Source organism: Symphodus melops (genome assembly GCF_947650265.1).
Source record: "Symphodus melops genome assembly, chromosome: 17".
Taxonomy (NCBI): domain Eukaryota; kingdom Metazoa; phylum Chordata; class Actinopteri; order Labriformes; family Labridae; genus Symphodus; species Symphodus melops.
In genome coordinates, this window is record NC_136707.1 from 8,831,885 (window position 1) to 8,852,245 (window position 20,361).

The 20,361-nt window shown below is 43.3% G+C and overlaps 1 protein-coding gene across 1 annotated transcript in view; it reads left to right on the top strand.

Annotated features, from left to right (window-relative positions):
• Positions 1 to 271: 271 nt before the first annotated feature.
• plekhh3 (pleckstrin homology, MyTH4 and FERM domain containing H3) overlaps positions 272 to 20,361 on the top strand; it is a 29,891-nt gene continuing 9,801 nt past the window's right edge. Inside the window, exons 1-5 of the mRNA XM_079366710.1 lie at positions 272 to 894; positions 5,426 to 5,481; positions 13,566 to 13,660; positions 17,493 to 17,675; positions 18,852 to 19,009. Coding sequence (XP_079222836.1) covers positions 760 to 894; positions 5,426 to 5,481; positions 13,566 to 13,660; positions 17,493 to 17,675; positions 18,852 to 19,009 — 627 coding nt within the window. The 5' untranslated portion in view covers positions 272 to 759. The remainder of the gene's footprint in view (positions 895 to 5,425; positions 5,482 to 13,565; positions 13,661 to 17,492; positions 17,676 to 18,851; positions 19,010 to 20,361) is intronic.

The following is a 20,361-nucleotide window of genomic DNA, read 5'->3' on the forward strand; positions in this document are numbered from 1 at the left end:
AGAATATGTACAGTCCCTACAGATCTCCGAGCACGATAAACAAATACTACTTGTGAGTAGACTACTACAGTGTTTGGGATTACTTGATTACTATCATCATCGCTACAGGATGTACGGTGCTTTGTCAGCGTGAAACGAGCTGGCGCGTCACCTCGAGTCGGGGAGTGTCTGTGTTAAGCCAATCAAACTGTAGTGTTGAGGTCAGTGGGCGGAGCCGCTCCTCCCACACTCCCCCTGTCCCAGCTGCAGCACGCTTTTGTTCAAACTCAGGCGTCAGACAGTATACGCTTGACAGAGGTGCACATAGATACTCACCGTGTCTGAATCGCTGACATCAACGGCGTCGCTTTTTCTTCTTCTCCTCATCTCCATTTATTTTGAGTTCAGTGATCCAGTTGTTGGAAACTCATGGTCAATTGTGTCTCGTGTGCGTTGATCGTGTGAAGTTGTTCAGATAAGGACAGCAAGGTTTCGCGAGCGCAACAACTGGAGTTCTGGAAGAGGGGAGGATTTTCCAAGAACCGGTTTCCTTGACGGTTTGGTTGGAGTTTGACTGCTGTCATGTACAGTTAATTTACATGGAGAGTGAGGGAGAGTAAAACATATGCTTCCTTTCATCCTACTCGCCGGACATCTATGGAGAGGGGGGTCCTGTATGCTCTCACGCAACTCTTGGAGTTACTTGGAACAGACGCAACACCTTGAGTGTTGATTTTACCGACCTGGATAGCAGAAGACGACACACATAACCTCATTTGAATGCCTTTGCAAGGAGTCTGCTGGTTTCTGTGCTGCAGGCAGGGCTTCAGTTTGCTCGGACGGGACTATGGGGAGAAAGAGGAGGAAGAGTCTTTTGAATTGCGCAACAAGGAGGACTTGACTCTCAATGGACGGGTATAAACTCTCCACCTGCACTACACATCAACTCACGTATACTTAATACACACTGGTAGCGTTTAAGAAGCTTTCATTTGAAATACTAAAAGTGCCCTGAATGTTTCATTATGGAAGGACATTTTCAGGAGAACGATTTTACAAGTTGTTAGAGAAAAAAAGTTATTGTAGAAAAAGACGCTCATTCATGATTGCATGATCTTGGCGATTTGGGCCCCCTCCACGCACACATACTCTCACACACGCACACACACACACTCACCGTCACGCACACACCACATACACGCTCCGGTTCAAGCTGTAAAACCCAGTGTTTTGAACTGATACTGTGTGTGTGTGTGTGTGTGTGTGTGTGTGTGTGTGTGTGTGTGTGTGTGTAGCCAACGTCCGTTCCATTGCAAGTAAGACTGTGGCCTTGTCTTCTCTGTAATGTTAGTCATCTGATCAGGCACTGAGAGTTCAGTATTGTCCACCCACTTGTGAGGGGGCATTGTTGCCTTGTATTGAAGTAGGCTCTATCTGTATGACCCAGCTTAAAACTCTTTTCATGTATAGTCTCTCAGAAAAATTCACCTTCAATATTTTATGGAATTGTGCTCCTTTCCTCACCTCATGTGTCCTTATTCAGAAACAAGTGTTCTCATACAGCTTCAACCCCTGACTTTGAGCTCATTTGTCATTAGATGCAAAGTACTCTGTGTAGAGACACTTGCTAAATGCATTACTTTGTAGGTGAGAGTCATACCACCTTAAGACTCTGCTTGTATTGCCTGCCTATTATTGGCCCTTTTGTCTGCTTGCAGCGAACTAGTGCAGCGCCGCAGCGATTTGCATGAAAACGTTTAGCAGATAAGTTTTACACAGTTATTGCCTCAACAGAGGTCTGTCCAGAGGTCTGTCAGCACCAGCCTGCAGATAAGAACAACATCTGCTGCTCGGCGGCATCCAGAGACGTGTTGGTGTGTAGCACTCTTCTCCCTGTCATGCTCATAATGTACCATCTGGCTGGCCAGTGGTGGTCAAAGGAACCAAAGTGTGCTCCACATCTCACGATAAATACAAGATCACAGTAACACGTCCCAAAGGAGGTGCCTGATGCCGTCTACTCAGAGATCGACTTTTCCAGTAACTTCCCTGCATCACTAGAATGCAACCAAAGCTCCGTCTGCAGAACTGTCTAGTTGGGTGGTTTGAAAGAATGCAAGGCTTTTTGAGATCATCAAATATGTTCAAGAACTAGTTTCTTGCGTACTTTTATTAATTTTTTTTTTTTTTGCACACGCATAATTCCTTCCACACTTTTTCTTCTGCAAGATGTACATGGCAGCCCAAAGTTGACTTATTTGAAGTGTGATGTTTCTGTCTGTACAGCAGCCATCTAGACTACTGTGGTGTTGCATCATTTCTTAAGAGTCTAGGCAGTATTAATTTGTTGCCAATACATTTTCATAAGTGGGAGCATATGTGTGACTTGTATTCGGCCAAAGAAACGAGAGTAATCTGTGATATATTTCCATATCAGCTGCTTTGGCCTTAGTTTATCTGATTATTGTGAACCTGTGTTTGTTTGATTTATGAACTAAAAGCAGGAAACTACTTTTTTACTCTTATTTTCCCTTTGATAAAGTCACCTAAGTGTTCTCATGTTATTGATTAATGGTTAGTAATCGATGCACTCCCACATATCCTGTTTCCTCTGTCTGTGGCATTGATTAATGCTGTGTATTGTTTCTTAATGATTTGGACCACAGCTGAACCACTTCGAGCCAATATCATCAGCTGATCCACTCTTAGGCAGCACAGGCCGTTATCCTCCCCAGAGCCCCTCCCCTTTAAATATACACATCTAACTGGTACTGTTTGGCTTACCGTGGTGTCAACAGAGGGGGTGGGGAAGAGACCTGAAGATGGTCTACTATGATTCCAAAGGAAAATCCCTCAGGGCTTCGTTCCATCGTTTACCCAGTGAGCTCCGAGCCGTATTTTCAGACAGATGGTCAGACCTCCCTGGGAGTGTGTGTGTTTTTTGGGCTTCAAAATACTGAAATACTGCATTTAGTAGGCCTCTGTCGAGCTCCTGCCAGGGATGAAACCCACAGGGCTGGTGGAGTCTTCCCTGCCTGACACATCCAAAGCCTTGACCATGATCTCCTGCGTTGTTTTCTAACATGCTGCCAGAGGATCCCACCCATGTGTAACATCCACAGCACCGAAGCGCCACAGGCGACAGACAGTTCCTCCTCTCACTCAGGTTGGAATCATGAGTCAGTGCTGACGCTGGCGTAGGCTTGGCCCTTGAGAGCCCAGGCCCATGTCAGATGCTTCCCTGCGTGTTTACAGTCCTCGTTCAAAGGAACTGCTCTCCAACAGCTGCCCAAACAGTCACTAAATGACTCCAGTGTTGGGACAGAAGGCCTCCGTCATTCTCTCTCTCCTTTTCAATGTTTCTACTGAAACTTTTTTTTTTCTTCAGTTTTTACGTAATGATAAGTCACATTTACCAATAAACGATCACCGCAGAGTGTAAAGGCCTGCACAGTTGTAAGTGCGGGCTAGAGTACCACAGTACATCCCGTTGCATGGAACAAATGGGCACAGTCTGACCGGACTGAGAGCAGGTCCCATTAACCTTCACTACTGCCCTCTGTCTTCAGAGGTGTCACGGTACACTGGTTTATATTTGGTTTCCGTTGCGTCTCTGCCTCACCACCTCCAGGCCACACATCTGGTCTTCAGGCCGACATTGGTTGAGCCCAAGCATTTCCTCCTGGTTACTCAGCCTCCCAGGAGAGATGGAGAGAGGGAGAGAGGAAGAGAGAGAGAGAGAGAGTAGACGGAGGGGGGAGCGGAAGTCGGCCACGGAACGAACACATCACTGCATCGTTCCCTCGATGCTCTTGTGTGATTCATCCCCTGCCCGTCCAACAGGAGAGCTTTTGCCAGCTCTGCATCGCACGCTATCCTTGTTCCTCATCCCACAGCCCATTAACTCTATTGAAAAAGCTATATTTCTGTAATGTGTCACTAATTGCGAAGAATAACTGGAAACATGTCTACTTGATCAACCTCTCCCATTAGTTTATTGATTATCTGATTAGTTCATGTCACAGAAGTAGAGCTTTCATGATTAGTCATTCGTCATGTTCAGACCATGTTTGAATTTCCTTCTTTAGGGCTGCTGGTCAGGTGAAGTCATTTATGCTTTACAGACAGGTGTAAGTAATAACTCGACACTTTTTGACACTATTCAGTTACCCTGCCTGACTTTGACAGTACCTTTCCTAAGTTAAATATGAACCAAATCCCATTATCCATGTACTCATCTTTTCCAAATTCCCTTAGAGCCCATCTGTCTTATGAATTTGACACAGACTCCAGACTGTAGTTTATGAATTGGTATGTTTTCTTTGTTATTTTAAGCCCTCCAAAAAGAGGCAGTATGCTTTCTTTTGCAGTGCGGGGCTATACTTAGGCTAGTTTGCCCAGTAGTAAAGTGTTGTGTGTGAACTGCAAGGGGCCCAGCATTGACCTGGATAGTGTTTCAGGTATAGGCCAACACCCCTGTGCTGGGCCAGGGTGGCCACGAGAGCTGGCTCAAGGCTGTGGGCTCACAGAGACAACAAGTTTGGCCACTGGGACACACAGTGCATGCCCTGCACACCAGGGGATCCGTCTAAATGTGCACAGGGCAGCTCTGCTGTTTGATGGGGTTTTGCAAGGTCAGGTTGAGAATCCAGGGACACAAGGCACTGAGAAAAAGGAAACATCCTTTCCCATCTTCTTCTTAAAGGGGGAAGTCCAGGAATGAAAAGTTCATTGTTCCAACCATGAAATCTGATTTTATATGTCTGCCAGTGGCAGCCCTGTTTATTGTCAGTAGAGGAACTAACCCCAGTTTCCATGCAAAACTGACATCCAAGAAATAGGAGATGTGATTTTAAAATGAATAGATGGCCTGTACTCAAGATAGCTAATCAAAAATTTAGCAAGTATTCTGTTTAAGATTTGTGACTGTATTTTTTTATTCCTCCCCACGTGTTTTATTGTCTGTCTTCATTGAATTTTATCCGTATATCTTTTTCCACCATACTGTGACTCGTTTCAAAACATGAAGGCGTTTTTTTTTTTTTCCTGTTTTAAATGCTCTCTCACAGATCAGGGTTACTCGTCGGTTAACAGCCTTCTCAGAGAAATGACTGATCTCAATATAGGCTTCCCTAGGTTTTCTGGTCAGGGTGCGCGCAGCTTTTGCACAAAAGATTCCTCTGTTCCCCACTCCTATATTAAATGAGCTTATTTTGCATGCAATATTTCTCTCCACCAGCTCAACCCTTGCAAGTGAAAGCCAGGCATTACAGAAACAGAGCAGCTATGTGCCGGAGCTGCCAGGGGCGGCTGCATGCTCCACTGTAACATGGCCACTGAAGACCAAACTGTTGAGGGATTACTCCAAGCTGTGGACCAGTTTTAAGGACAGACTACTGTTTGTGTTCCATTATCATCTATTTACACTATTCTCTTCTGTTGACAGAGTCCAGCTGAGGTGACTGTTTCTCAACCAACTCGTACAGCCAACGGAACAAACGGGTAAGAAGAGAAGGAGAAACTGATTCTTTTTTTTATTTATTTTTTATTTTTTAAAGAACTTAATTAGAGGAAGTAATAGTTCCTTGTATTTCTCATATACTTCCTCTCCGTGCTGGGCATTTCTGCATTAATACTGAAGCAGGCAAACAGCAGCCAGTCACTTGATTCTAACTTCATTTCCACTGTATTTGATGTCATGGGGCTTTTTCTCATGTGCCTTTGGCTTGGCGCATGTTCTTCACCTCATATGCTGCACATGCTCCCATGTGCATAACGACAGGCATGATGCACTCACATGTAAATCGATACAGATGACCTGACATTCCCCAGCTGCAGCAGCGCATTGATTACTTATGGACTATACTGCCGTCAATTTTTAATAGTTAACCTCTTGACTGAGTTTTGCCATTCAAAGGTTGGCCGTGAGGCACATTATCCAATAACACGCTAATTTAAAGCAGACACAATCTCCTTAAAACATATGTGTTGGCTTCGTTCATATCAGATTAACTTCATCCAGCTTCACATCAACCGTAACATGTCTGTTCAATTCTGTCAAGCTTGAATATCAGCAGCTTTAATGTCGGGTTAACTCTGTCAGGATTGTAAATGATCAAATCCAAAATATTGTACTAGTTTTAATCTTCACACCCTGTAGTGTAGGTTGTGTGAAACCACCATTTGCCTCACACATAATGCAATTCAAATCCTCATGTGGTAGACAGGTGAATGTGAGTTTTAGTGAAAAGGAGTAATTCACAGGCAGCCTGATCCCAACTATTAGTGCTGGGCTGTGATCTCAGACAGTGATGCAGTCAGGCTCCGCTCTCCGTTTGGTCTCTTGCAGTTTAGGCCCCGTCTCCCCCTCAACAGCCATCTCGACTGCACATCTGCCGTCTCACAGGCAATCAGTCACACGGATCAGCTCGTACAGCCTCATCCACCTCGATGAAAAAGATCAGTGTAACGATTCTCAACAAGACAGGAGTTGCCCCAGGAAGTTGGTAGGGGAGCTGATGTTGAGCCATTTTGCTGCAGTCATACTCGACGTGTGAACTCCTGAACGAAGGAAGGAGGAAGTAAAGACGTGAGGACAGGAAGCCTGGCGAACTGGACTGAGTGACTCAGTTCTACCTTTGTAGCACTCCTAGAAGAGGAGTGGCACAGACGCGTGTGTGCGTGCACTGGTCCCTTCTACAAGTATTGTGTAGGTGTCCTCAAGCCACATGGCATAATTAACTACTGGTTTTGAAGGGAGTGTGTTAAGAGCCTGGCTGTAATCATCACACTGAGTGTAGAGATTAGAGAGCGTTGTGCGTGGTTATTACCTGGCTGATGACCCAACACGCCCAAAAGTTCAGCGAAAGGGGAGCCAAGCCAGGCTCGGATAAATAAGGCCAATGCTATGTCAAAAAAAAAAAAAAAAAACATGCCAGAGCAATGCATCATCAGTCTGGGATAATAAGCAGGACGGCTCTGTCATTTATGGTTCTATTGAAGTGGACTTTATAGAAGGATATATTTTTCTGAACTGTTGAATGATAAAAGGGTTAGGGAGGGAGAAAGGCCCGTATCTATTGAACAGGAGGGATAGGTGTGGACACGTGTGAGTCATTTCAGGGTCTCCAACAGTTGCTGTTCTATTTTTCAAAAGTAGGATTGAAAAAGGGTGCTGTTTTTTTTTTTTTTGTGTGTTGGACATTTGTGTGCCCATTTGTATTGTCTTTAAACAGGAGGTGACATCACAGGAATCACTGCAGAGCATGTGCAGAGTTACTTGCGCAGTGGTTACTGTGTTGCACTGAATATCAGCACTACTTTGATTCAGTCATTGACAAAGATGATCATAGCTGTGCTCATCGTCAGGACACAATCTCATATTAACAAGTAGCTGCTGTAAGCAAATAGTTTTTATTTCCTGAATCGTTTAGTCGGCTCAACCAACACAACTGGTTTAGGAACTGAACCTTGACTCTTGCCGAGAGCAACTACAGCACCTTGCAAATTATTGTCTATACCTGCACTTGTTGGATTATGTCCAATCAGATCACTGGGTCAGAAATCTCTCTTATAAATGTCTTTGTAGGCCTTTAATTTTGTTCTCATTAACTAATATCACAAATACTTTTTAATACAATCTCATCAAAGGATCCTGCTATCAATGAAAACATGTACGGCATACAAGCATTTGTACCTTTTTTTTTTTTTTTTTTTTTTTTTTACTGTATCTTGATGATGAAGAAGTGTTTTTGGAATATACCTTTATTTAGCTAACTCAATCTGATCTGATGGGTCTGTACTGCAGGTCGATCTTAAAGCTTGGAGCGAAGTTTTAATGGAACATCATTCGTTTTTCTTTTTGTCAGGAGCCCATTTGCTTGCACTGCTCCCGGAGTAAAGCATTGTCTCTGCAGAAGGACAGTGCGATGTCTCCCCTCTCTGTTACGGTCAACACATAGTGCCAAGCAGCTTGCTCCCTCCTGCTGTGATCTCACTCAAAAATCTGTCTTACATCATCATTATTTCCCACTTTCCAGAATCTTAAATTCCTTCTCATGGGTCGGTCAGAGCGGAGTACAAACTGTACAAGATGGAAAGTGGACACTGGAGAGCGGCCCCAAACTCCTTTCCTCACTATTATTGCCGTCAGATCTCAATTCATCCCCCCTTCTTCTTCTTCAACAGCTTTTGACAGACAAAACCTTGACTTTTTTTTTTTCTTGGCTGCCAGGCTGTGATGGCTGAAAGGGGCCAGTGTTTCTGAGATTATTTCATGCGTGTGAATTATGTGCATGCAAGAGACAAGTGTGTGTTTGCATGAAATATGTGGGTGTTTGCTTAAAAAGTCTGCTGGCCTGTCTGTCAACCATATGTCCATCCCAAGCTGGCTCTGTTTACAACATTAGCAAATGCAAAGAAATAAAAAAAACCCGCAGCACAAAGATTGATCATAACAGTAACTTAATTTTCAATCAAAAAGTCTCGGCATCATAAAATGATTTACTGATCAACCGTCTCTCTCCTTCAGTCACAAACTCAGACTTCCTGTTACACCCCCCCCCCCCCCCCTTTCTCAAAACATGACTTTTTTTTTTGTCCCTCCTTCCCTGGCCTAGTCCAGAGTTTCTTGGCAGTGGTCTTAAGTAAACAGCGTATTTTTAGCTGGGAGGTCATATTGGCCCAGTCTTAATCACCACATTCCCATTTTCCCACCAGCCCAGCTTCAGCCAGAGGCCCATGCAGCACGATGGGGGAGGGGATTGAGACTAAAGGGAGAGCAAAATATCCCTACAAAGAGGAGCTGATTATTTATTACCCTCTATTAATGAAGGTCGTCTTAGATTTTCAGGTTTTATCCTCCAAAGTTTAATGAAGGGTGTGACTGTGATGTATGGCCATCACTTGTGAACAGAACATGATCCTAAACATCTAACAAAAGACTGCTGCAAGGTTGTTTGTTTGATTGTCATTTTGGTCTATAATTTAAAAAAAATTTAAAATAAAAAAATAAACAATCTGCCAAACATTTAGACAAAGGTGATTTTTTTGTGCATGTATGTAGTTGCGGTGACAAGGGCCTGCTTTGTATGCTGGGACATGTCCCCACTGTTTCCACTGCGGTCATCGAAGCCCAAGAGCAAGGACTTTAACTTTAATTAGCGTCTCGCCGTTTGATTACACCACGGACTAAAATCAATTACTCATCGCACAGGCAGCTCCCACCAAATACATTTTATCAAACTAATCAACTATCTGCTCATATATGTTTTATTTAAGTGTCCTACTACAGACAATATCATGCAAATCAGTTATAAGGACCTTATATTATCATCGTCTGCATCTCCAAACAGGGCTCTATGCATCCAACGTCTATATTCATAGTGTAAATAATGCTGCATTCACATAATGTCAGTATATAGAATTAGTCTTAATAGTAAACCTGGTGCAGACACGCTTTGTAAAGTGTATCTTAAATAGATGACTTGAAAGCTGCAAAAATATATTGAAAACAAAAATAATTCGACATTTAGCAAACCCACAACTATTAATATTATTTTTTTAAGATTGTCTTTTGGGCGTTTTTCTGATAGGACAGAAGTAAGAGAGGGGGGAAAGGTTTAGGATAGCGAGTGGGGATGACGCAATTCTGCCATCAGTATGCTAAAGTGGTGTGAATGGGTGAATGTGACATGAACTGGCCTACATGTAAAAGCAATTTCAGTAGTTGGTTTTCGCTAGACTAGAAAGGTGCTTTCCAGTCCATGTAGTCCATGAACTATTGTTTCGCATGGCGTTCACTGTCAGGAATGTACTTAGATGACTCAAGACATGCAAGGCTTATTTGATCATTGGAGATTGTACTTTATACTGAATCTGTAATGCCGACACTTAACACTAAATCATGTTGGAAAACAGGAGATGGTCAATACAGGAAAGATGAGTAAGATTTATGTAAAGTTGAGCTGAAATGTTAACTGGCATAAAAACATAAAATTGCACATGTTTTTCCTCATGTGGCTCATTTGACCTCTCGTCATGAGTACGTGGGCGTGTACAGACTACTTAATGATAATATCCCCGACTCTCCTTTTAGTTTTGTTGCACCTGTTAGGGTGGGACAATGAATACCTTTATCACCCTTCTCAGAACTGGTAAATGTACTTGCTGCTGACGTCATGTAATTACCAGCAAACCTTCCACAACTTGGCTGAGCCTTACTCTTCATTTACAGTCCTAAGCGTTATTAGCAGTACAATTATTGGGTTTAAATCATTAAGTAAGTTTCAAGTAATATAAGAGTGATTTTGACTTGTGAGTATTGTGAAATAGTTTTTACATTTCTCTGAATCCTGTGTCTTCTTTGGCTGTGTTGCTCCTTCTGTCTTTATTCAAGGTAGATAAACAGTATCTGTAAGACTTGTACTTCTTCTGACATCAGAACACACGCCACGCAAACTAGCACTCATTAAAATGATGGGACAGTATTAAACAGCTCGTGTTATCGTCATTCACATACTGCACGATGTGTCGACACACCCCCTTCCATGTTGAGATCGAGCAGTTAATTCCCTTGGCTAAGCTGACTGGACTTTGTTTTGGGAGTTTAAAGGCATTTATTTTTAGCCCAATTCACAAAGAAAAGTTCCTATCCTGCCTGCAGTTGCTCCCTTTGAGATAAAAATACTTACTTTTGCATGTGTACAGAAACCCCCCCCCCCCCCCCCGCATTTGAAAAGAAATGCCATATTTAGGGCTTATTCATATGACGCCCCGTCCTCTACAGTAGCTGATGTTGAGTCCTCAAGGTACTATCTGTGTAGATGTCCTCTCCCTCTATTCTCCGAGCTGTCTAATCTCCATGTCAAATTGTTTCCTGCCCCTCCAGGAAGTTACCCACTAAAGGCCCCACTGTCACGGCCTGTTCTGGGGCTTCTGGCTGCTTTGGGGGTTGAGTAAAGGTGGGGGGGGGGGGGGGGGGGGGGGGGGGGGGGGGTTTGAGGGCTTCTGGACCAGCTGTGGAGATCCAAGGCCTCCACATCACTGAACATGGCACAAACGTCTGCTCCACGAAGGGATACGTTTAGTGATATTTATTTGTACGCAATCTTGTAAATGATTCTATACAGATGTTACTTAACAAGTGCATGTCAAACTTGGTACTTGGTTTTGTAACAAGACTAAAAATAGTTTTTCTTGTCACGAGTAGAATCATTTTAATGAGTTTCTGCTGCTCCATTTCTTCATGCTCTCTGGATAAATATTAAAAAAAAAAAGCAAATTCACTTCATGTTTTCTATGACCTGGATCATTGAGATGGCCCGTCATAGAGAAGTTGGTCTGTTGTCTATTTATGTCGTTAATTAAATCCAGGCTACAGTCCTACTCTACATCACCCTGATAACAATAAAGAAAATGAATCATCTTGTATTACTTAATGTCAGAGGTCAACTACAGTGTCTTTAGTCTGAGACAGCATTCATCTCTTTTCAACATGTGGGTCAGTCTCTTTTTACAGACAATCGTTTTGTTGAATTTTGAGAGAAAACAAGAGGAAGTAGGAAAGAATGAAGTCATATGAGAACCAGAAGAGCTTTTCTTTCTCTCTCTCTCATAAAGAGACGCCACACTTTGTAGAGACAGCTTGACAATGTCATGGTAACAAGCTGCTCTTTCCTTATCCTTGGTATTTCTTGGATGCAATGGGTTAGGATACATGTCAGTTCTTGGGTATGGAGCCCTGTCTTCTCTTTAATCATCGGTCTTTTTTTCACAAGGTGTAAAAAGAGCTGTGATGTTGACCCATTAAGTATTTCAGGTTAAAGATAGGTGCAGATAATTAAAGGGCAGAAAAAACATCCTGGTGTCTGAAGAAACACATGGACTGCTTTTTTTTTTTTTTTTTTTTTGAATTCCAAGAAAACTTGATGAACCTGAGTAGTTTATAATCTCACCGTATCATCACATATATCATAAGTGTAAGGGATTTTTTGGGGGGGATGTGTGCCCTGGATGGACAGCAGCACACATTCAACCAAGGCACTGAACATAAACACCCCTGCTGTGCAAGACAGGCTTTACACTCCAGCCAGGGCCTCTCTTACTATGAACCTAATCCCTCACCCGTTTGGGTAACATATAGACTCTCTCTGCCTGTCTGCGTGCATGTCTGAATTATGTAGCAGGAGTTATTAACGAGCTCAAATCAGAGACGTCGTCACATTTCTGTGTTTATTTTGATGCCTATAAGTGGAGTCCTTGGATGCACGGACTGTCAGAGATCCCCAAAGAGTCAGACTGAGTATAATGTGACACCACTCTGACTCTGCCCTTCCTAATTCTGCCTGCTGTTTGATGCCGTGTACCACTTCACATACACACACCGAAAAGCTGGCCAACAATATAGAGTTTCACTGTGTCTGAATATTGTCTTGAATTAGAGACTGGTGGCAATAGGCTCGATCTACGACCGCAAATACTTTTTATGACGGGAAAACATTTGTATGCAGTTAAGCATTATGGTCTCTGTTTGCGAGCACTGTTATAGAGGTCAACGTGACAAACGGAGTTACAGACAGGATCAGGTCAGCGGCGCACATGCACACAAAGGAAAGGTCTCCTGCAGTCATGTAAGCTGAGTCAAAGCAGATAAAGTATATTTAGAGTCATTGATTACTGCTGTCTTCTGTAAGGAGCAGCCGTCCGGAATCATCGGATCAATAACGGCATACAGCAGATCAGCTGGCGAAGGAGGAGGTGACGAGAGGGCAAATAACCCTGGGGGGTGGATGGTGGGGGGGGGCGTTCATTTCCTGAGAAATGATCCTGGGGGGAAAAGGGCAGGAAGGAAGGTGGGGCCCTTTACTGATAACCCACACGGTGATTCGACCCAGGAAATAGAGAAAATGAATGAGTAAATAGATAAAAGGATAGGGTGAGGTGCAACTTCTGAACAATCGAATACACTGGAAACGGGCCTCTGCCTGAAATACCAGAATAAAGTCTGGACCATTCCTGGTTCAGTGTTGATGCTTCCTAGTGTGTCGAGGGAGGGAGCAACAATGATCAAGAGGTACTGAAGCGCAGCGGGTCTGCTGATTTACAGATGTGTTTGATCTTCCTGGTTTTAACGATCCAAAGCTGTAACCTCTTGAACCTTATACCTTCTCTGACTAGCGTGAGCCGGCTGGCCGGGAGTCAGGTCGGCGTCGCTCTGTCACGTTTATTTTCAGTGGCCCGCTCGGCTCGGCCGCCAAAGTGATAAAAGAGAGATGAGCTGTCCACAGTGGTGTGGTATGCATCAGTGTGTGTTTGTGTGCCTGCGTGCTGCTAGGGAGGGAAAGTGGAAGAATGCTGGAGGACAGATATTCGTGGCACTTCTTCCAGTCCCCCCTGTGTGACCCCCCCCCCATTACAGAGTATCAGAGAGACTTGTAGTTGGCACGGTGTCACATGGTGCGAGGGTTCAAAGCCAACTGTGTGCCTCTTGGCCAATTAGCTATCTGATGGGAGGGAGTAGTCAGGGGAAGACCTGAGTTGAGAGGAAGGCCGGGTTATTTACATTTTCTTTCTGTCCCTCTTCACAGACACACTGTCTCAGAGGGGTCTGAAGAGATGAGGAGCCTGATCATTGAAAAGAATAAGATGGGCCTGGAGGAAGATTCGGAACTGCTGGTCAAAGGTAAGTCTAGCCTGGCACACTGCGGCACCATTACTCTGGTCATCCGTTGTTTGAGTCCATCCACCTGCTGTGTGTATGCTGAACCTGTGGCTGAAACAATACGTCGTTTCACAATTTAAACAGTTTGTTTAAGGAAATAAGCTGCTGCTTTAGTTTTTATTAATGCAAATTTGAATATGTCAGTGATTTGCACTGTTGGAAATACAACGTTTGAAACTGTAAGATAATACAAACTTTATTATCCTCATTTGATATTTGCCTTGGACTTCACAGTGCTCAGAAGCAGTGACACCTTTGGCATTTGAAAACCTGAATGGGCCTCGTTTTTTTTTTCTTTTTCTTTGCAACTTTGTGACTGAACCGTTTCATGTCCACAGCCGTAGCTGCAACCCTACTTTGGCTTTCACTTTTGATCTTAATGATAATTGTCTCCTTGTAACTTCAACCCCTGCTCTATGCTGCACTGTCACCCAGTATCAACTCCTGCAGTGACCACATGTGGCCCACAACACCCCCCCCCCCCCCCTCCCCCCCCCCCTCCTCTGTTCATGTTTGGATTGCTTCAGGCATCGGCGGGCGCCACCTTGGGTGTCTGATGCTTTTGAGGAATGATCTCATAAGTTATTTCTGTGCGATTATTTTTTTCCTCTGGGCTTGCGACTTGTGGGGAGCAGTAAAATGCCAGCACTTAGATAAGTGGCGTCCTGTTTGGAATGGCGGCAGTCAGATTGCCTAATTCTGACAGCAGTTACTATGCACCCTGGGCTACTGCCCCTCCCTCACTGCTGCCCTCTCTCTGTCCATATCTTGCTGTTTGAACAACAGAGTTTCCCTCCAAAACAGAGATACTTTTTTTCCCTTTTGGCTATTGGATACACTGTCACGTGGGATTTCAGCTGTGAATCAAACCCCCATACTTCAACAGTCCAAACTGTAACAGCACAGCCGTGGAACACCTCGGGGCATTAGATAACCCCTCTCATTCCTCTTTGTTGCACAAGGATAAGTTCTTCGATTATGGCCTTTCCCCTGGTTTGGTATTGATGGGTTTTTTTTCATTAGCACATCCTAAGGCTATGATGGGTTAACATTGCCCCAGTATCTGAAATAGGCCATGGTGTTGGAGGAATGGAGTGATTATGGGGGTTGAGTTTGAAAACAGAGTTGTGACTAAAAGACATTTAAAATTGTTTTCCTATTAACATTTTAAATCAAGTATTACTGTGATGATGCAGAGCTTCTTACATTCTGCTAAACCCAAAAGGAGAATAAAAGTGTAGTTATAGGAGTCTGATATATAAATGTAAGGTCCAGGCCTGGTTAGAATTTGTTATATTTTGAACTGCCTTCCCCTCAAAGTGGTTGAAAAAACAAATCGAAATCCATTTACATTCTCAAAGTTATAAAGTCATGAAAATTGGCTGCTCTTCAAGTCTTTACTCCTCATCACCGTTGCAATTTCAGAGGTCATTGTAAGATTTAAGAAACGGTGAACCAAACACTGGAGAGACAGGACGCTCGCAGTAAAGAGATGGAAATGCACGGAGAGAGATTTTTGCTCCATCTCTGTGAGAGGGGGCAGGGCTGGGCTGGGGGTTAGAGGTCACAAATGAAACAAATTAAGGGCGAGCCGTGGCCCCCAGGGGAGACATTAGTAGGCCACGGAGATGGGATCCAGATGGGGGACTGTGGGAGGGGTGCACAGGGGGTCCCAGTTGCTGCTCTCTCTCTCTGTTTTAGTCCTACCGGTTGTAGTTCCCCAAAAAGAGCTGCATCCGTGGGATCCCATGTCTGTCACAGAGGCGTCTTGGTAGAAGGAATGCCCTTCTCCCCATGTCTCTCACCCAGTTGGCTCGTCTGCGTTCCCAGTCCCACAACCAGTCTGTCAGCAAGATGAGTCTGATTTATCTCATGGTTTTTATTTATCCACTTCACATTGGGTTCTGATGCTGCCCCCTGTGTTGTAGTGTTAAGTACCGTCATTTTTTTTTTTGGTGTTTTTTTTTTTTTTTTTTTCCACTTTAGGCTATATTGGGTGGGATTATGATGTGTTCAGAGCTGCCACTTATAACACTTAGAAGCAGTTTTAACAGGAAACGTAGCCTGAGAGGCTGATCCTTCACCTCTGTTCTCTCTTTTATTTTTATTGTGGAGTCACAGCGAGCATGTGGAAGCTTTGCACTGTCCAAGAAAGGCACTTTAACACTAGGGGAAAAACTTGCAGAGAAGATAAATGAGGGGGGGGGGGGAATCGGAAGAGAATAAGAGCTTAAGGAAAATAGATGGAGCCAAAATGAGCACTGGCTAACAGGTGGCATCCAGCTTTCTAACCACCACAGAGGAAGTTGTGATGCTGATGTGGCATCATTGCAGTCTCCACTGGGTATGAAGCCGTTTTTGCCTCAAAGTTCCTTTTGAAACGCCCGTCAAATATGAATGTGGATGCCATTAGAACACACGTGTACAAAAGCTAACCCACAGATGTCAAACTCGTAGGAGTATAGAAGTTGTCCAGGTGGGCTTCACCAGTCCTTCTGATGAACTTTGACTCCCTATTAAGGATCAATAATGCTTAGTAGTTCTTCTCTCCAGGCAGCACTTGGACATGGATTTCCCGAAATACCTTCAACAAATCTATCCAGTTATTAGATGTTTATTTGGAACTATTTGCACATTATTCTGAAGGGGGAGAACACGTTTACTGCTGTTAGGAAAAAAAAAAAAAAGTGGATCTGGGCTGTAGCAGTCTTTCAAGTCCCTCAGGTTTTTTGGGAACACAATAGTTCATGCGTAGTAGAGCCAGGCCTGGCAAGACCAATGAGCGTGCCTCTGAGTTGGCTACAGGCTTGTCTAATCACCCCTCTTTGTTTCACACTGTTCCAGTACATTTCTCTGTCTCTCTCTCTCTCACACTCACTCTCTCCTTCTCTTACTCTGTCAACCTCTAAAGTGGTAATTATCTAGGCTACACGCAGGCTTTATTGCTCGTGCCATTAGCTGGCTGTATTTTAATCCCCCCGAGTACTTACCCTGACAAGGCAGTCACATTCAGCCTGCAACAAACTTTATAGACAATTACATGCTATGGGATTATTCTTAGCAAAGACATGGTGAAGCAATACTGGTTTATGCGCTCATTGACGAGCCAACCTCCCACACAGACCCTTCAAGTGAAGGTCTTAATAGTGATGAACTGGACACACAGGGACTCCTTCTCTAATATCATAATAAAAGGCTTAATCATTGTTTAGGACAAAGGAGAAGGGGATTGATGACTTATTTGCTTTTGACGACTTACTTGATTGTCTCCAGGCTCTAATCAATAGAAAACTATGAACCCTGTCTTTGGAGGCCTTAGAGACTATTTATCATAGTAAGGACTAAAAAAGTCTATTATTATCTTATAATTATCTAAAACGGAGTATTGGTAAGGACAAAAAAATTCAGAGATTGGCCTCATGTTTGCATGCAGAGCTGTAAATATTTCTTGCATATTGGCTTTGTCTTTAAAAGATCAGGAAAGAATAAAACACATTCAAGAGCTCAAGGTGAATTCTTGGACGTGTTATTTATCCAACTGTCCAATTTTTGTTTCACTCTGAAGGAGTAAAGGAAAAACAGCAGGTGTCTCTTCCAATTGATCATTTGAGTGCAGACTTTGGAAAAATGGATTACTCACCACCCTTAACTGTGAACCATAAATGACGAAGATTGCAGCTAAAGTTTATTTCGTTGGACTGATATTGATCCTCCTCTACAAAAATGCACAAGAGCATACTTTATTTGAATTGCGAGTTTTCATATGACACCTTTGTGACTTTCCTTTTTAAAGGATGGCTGCTACGGGAGGTGAGAGGCAACTGGATCAAGCAGCGCCGGTACTGGTTCGTGCTGAGCCAGGACTCCCTCGACTACTACAGTGGACCAGAGAAAGGGGCCCGCAGACTGGGCACGCTGGTCCTCACCAACCTCTGCTCTGTCATTTGGCCAGACAAGCAGACATACAAGGAGACGGGTGAGGGGCACACAGACAGGGCTGATGCATAGCTGACTCACACTCATGTTTAAACAGCTATAATCTCTGTGGAATCCGGTAACTCCTTTGTAAATTAACTCGGTTTAGTGGTCAGACAATTTCAAAAGGTCCTTGGAAATTTTTTTTCCTGGGGGTTTGGATACAGAAGTGATGTTTTGTGGTCCCTTTCTTTTCCCACGAGTTTTGTAACTGTGAGTAAGTTTGGGAAGCCCCAGCTGCGTTTGGTTCAATACATGGCTCAAGGTAGGTCAAGCAACCTCACGTTTGAGTAACTTGCACGGGCATTTCCCTCCCTTTTTTTTTTTCTGTGATGAATACAGACAAAAGAAACGCAGAATAAAGAGGAACATGTTTGCTATTTTGGAAGAGACAGAGGGATGACTTGACTTTTGTACACCCTAACCCACAAACAAAGTTCATAATAACTAAATATTCCAGGGGACTTATCAGGGCAGAAGTGTGCTTTTCTTTGTCACAAGCTCACCCTTGTCTGTTTCACTATTGTATAACTTTATGTTCCTTCTTAGCCATTGTGAAAGGTTTCACATAAGAGTTGCATGAAACATGTACTTCCTCTGTTTGAGTTCTCTTTAAAGGTCCTTTAAAAGGTATCTCTGGCATTATTAACCCATTACAGAAGCGTAAACGTCATCGGGCTCAAATTGCTCAACGAACACAAACATGTCCTAACCTCATATTTTTGGGTTTGTACTTGTACCAAGAACTTTGGCAAAGAAGGATGTGGTGCCAAGTCATGTAGCAGAGGAGCCTGATAGAATAGGGCTACAGAACAGAACAGAATGCAATGTCTTATATTTCTTTTGCGCAAGTAGGAAGTATGCCTTTTTTTTTTTTTACATCTTTATTGCAGGGTGACTAAAAGAAGACTTACTGTTGGGGTTAAACACTTGTGTTCTAACTCATCTGTAGACTAACTGTCCATGTTTGATTTTGGCGTGGTCAGAGGTTCCTTTCAGGCTGACCTTTGTTCCTCAGTGAAACCGAGAGAGGAAGTCAGGTAGAGGGAGTCACGTTAGATGTGCATGGTGTCTTGTGCACAGAACATTCCACTTTTGTCTTCCCCATTTATTTAAATAACACAGTCAGAAGTTTGAACATTATATAAAAATGCTGTGTTTTTTCTTCTTCTTCAAGGCCACTGGAGTATCACTGTGTATGGGAGGAAGCACTGCTACAGGTTGTACACCAAGCACTTCAACGAAGCAGTGCACTGGGCATGTGCCATCCAGAAAATCATCGACACCAAAGCACCAGTGGAAACGCCAACACAGCTCCTGATCCGAGACATCGAGGTGGGCCACAAAGACACACCTCAAAAGCATTTACACACATTTGAGGTTGCTCAAGCGATTTTGTCCCTCCCTTTGTTACCATGGAAACTATGAGGCTCTCGCCGGGCCAGGGGAGTCCAAAGTTTGCTATGCTCGCCTTTCTGTTTTGAATGACTACATCGTACCACACGTGGACAGGACATAATGACAGACCTGAAGACGAGAGGCTATTTCAAAATAAAAGTATTTCGAGAGAAGTGCTCACAGACGCTGGATTTGACAGGATTTTTTTTTAAATACACTTCCTCATGTTGAAGGAAAGTGAAGTCTTTTTAGAAAAAGGGTTTGCGAGAGAGCCCTGCACTTTGCAAACCGATGACTCATCTTGCATCACTCTGCCCCAGCAGTAAAAAGAGGGGCATTTTTTCGCTCAAGAGGGCTTGGTGTGACGCAGCAGAGCTAGATAAGCAGTCATGTGCTCGGCCTCCTGTCACCAAGAGTTTCTAATCTGAGAGAAAGTTGTTAATCTGCTGTCCTCCGTCTGCTTTAGCAGGAGGGGCCAAGTTTATATGCCGTAGGTAGGTTTGGCTTCTTCTCTTGAAAGACACGGCGTCTGCGTTCCTCTCTTACACTCTTTCTCACTGTTGCTTCTTTATTGCTGACCTTTGAACACGGCGCACTTTCTCAAATAGGTGTGGTGTTTTCCCCTCTCAAATGTGAGATTAGAACTGCTGCAACACAAATCAAAGGGAGAATGAACAGAAGGGGCATTGTTTCCACAGGCCTGCCTGCTTATCTTAAAAGCAAAGATTCATGTTCCAGCAACGGACAAATTGGAGAGCAGGGATTGCAGTTTTAGCCTTGGACTTAAACCAGAGGCATTGTGGGGGGAAAAAAAAAAAAGAAAGAAAAATGCAGAAAACATCTGAAGAACAATTGAATGGAAGATTAAATCTGTGTTATATAGTTTTGGTTTTTACACCTTGGTTGAGCTAATTTCATATTTCTAAAATAAAACCTCATACACAAACAAAAAAAAGTGAGTATCTGGAAAGGAGCAACATAAAAAAAAATAGAAAGAATCAAGAAACAGTGTCACTTAAATGCCATTCTTAAAACATTCATCACATAAAACATCCCTTTGAACTCAGAGCTTTTTTTCCATGCAAAAGCAAAGTTTTCAAAGCAAAGTAACACTTCAGCTGTTTTTCAAAAGTAAAGTGGTTTATAATATTTAGATTTAGAAAACTTTTCTCTGTCAATGCCGACAAGTTTGTGAGGAGATAGATATGACTCCAGTTAGTTTAAAATTACGAGCAAGTTTCTAACTTAGCCTAACACACAAACTGGAAACAGGAAGCCTGGCTTGACTT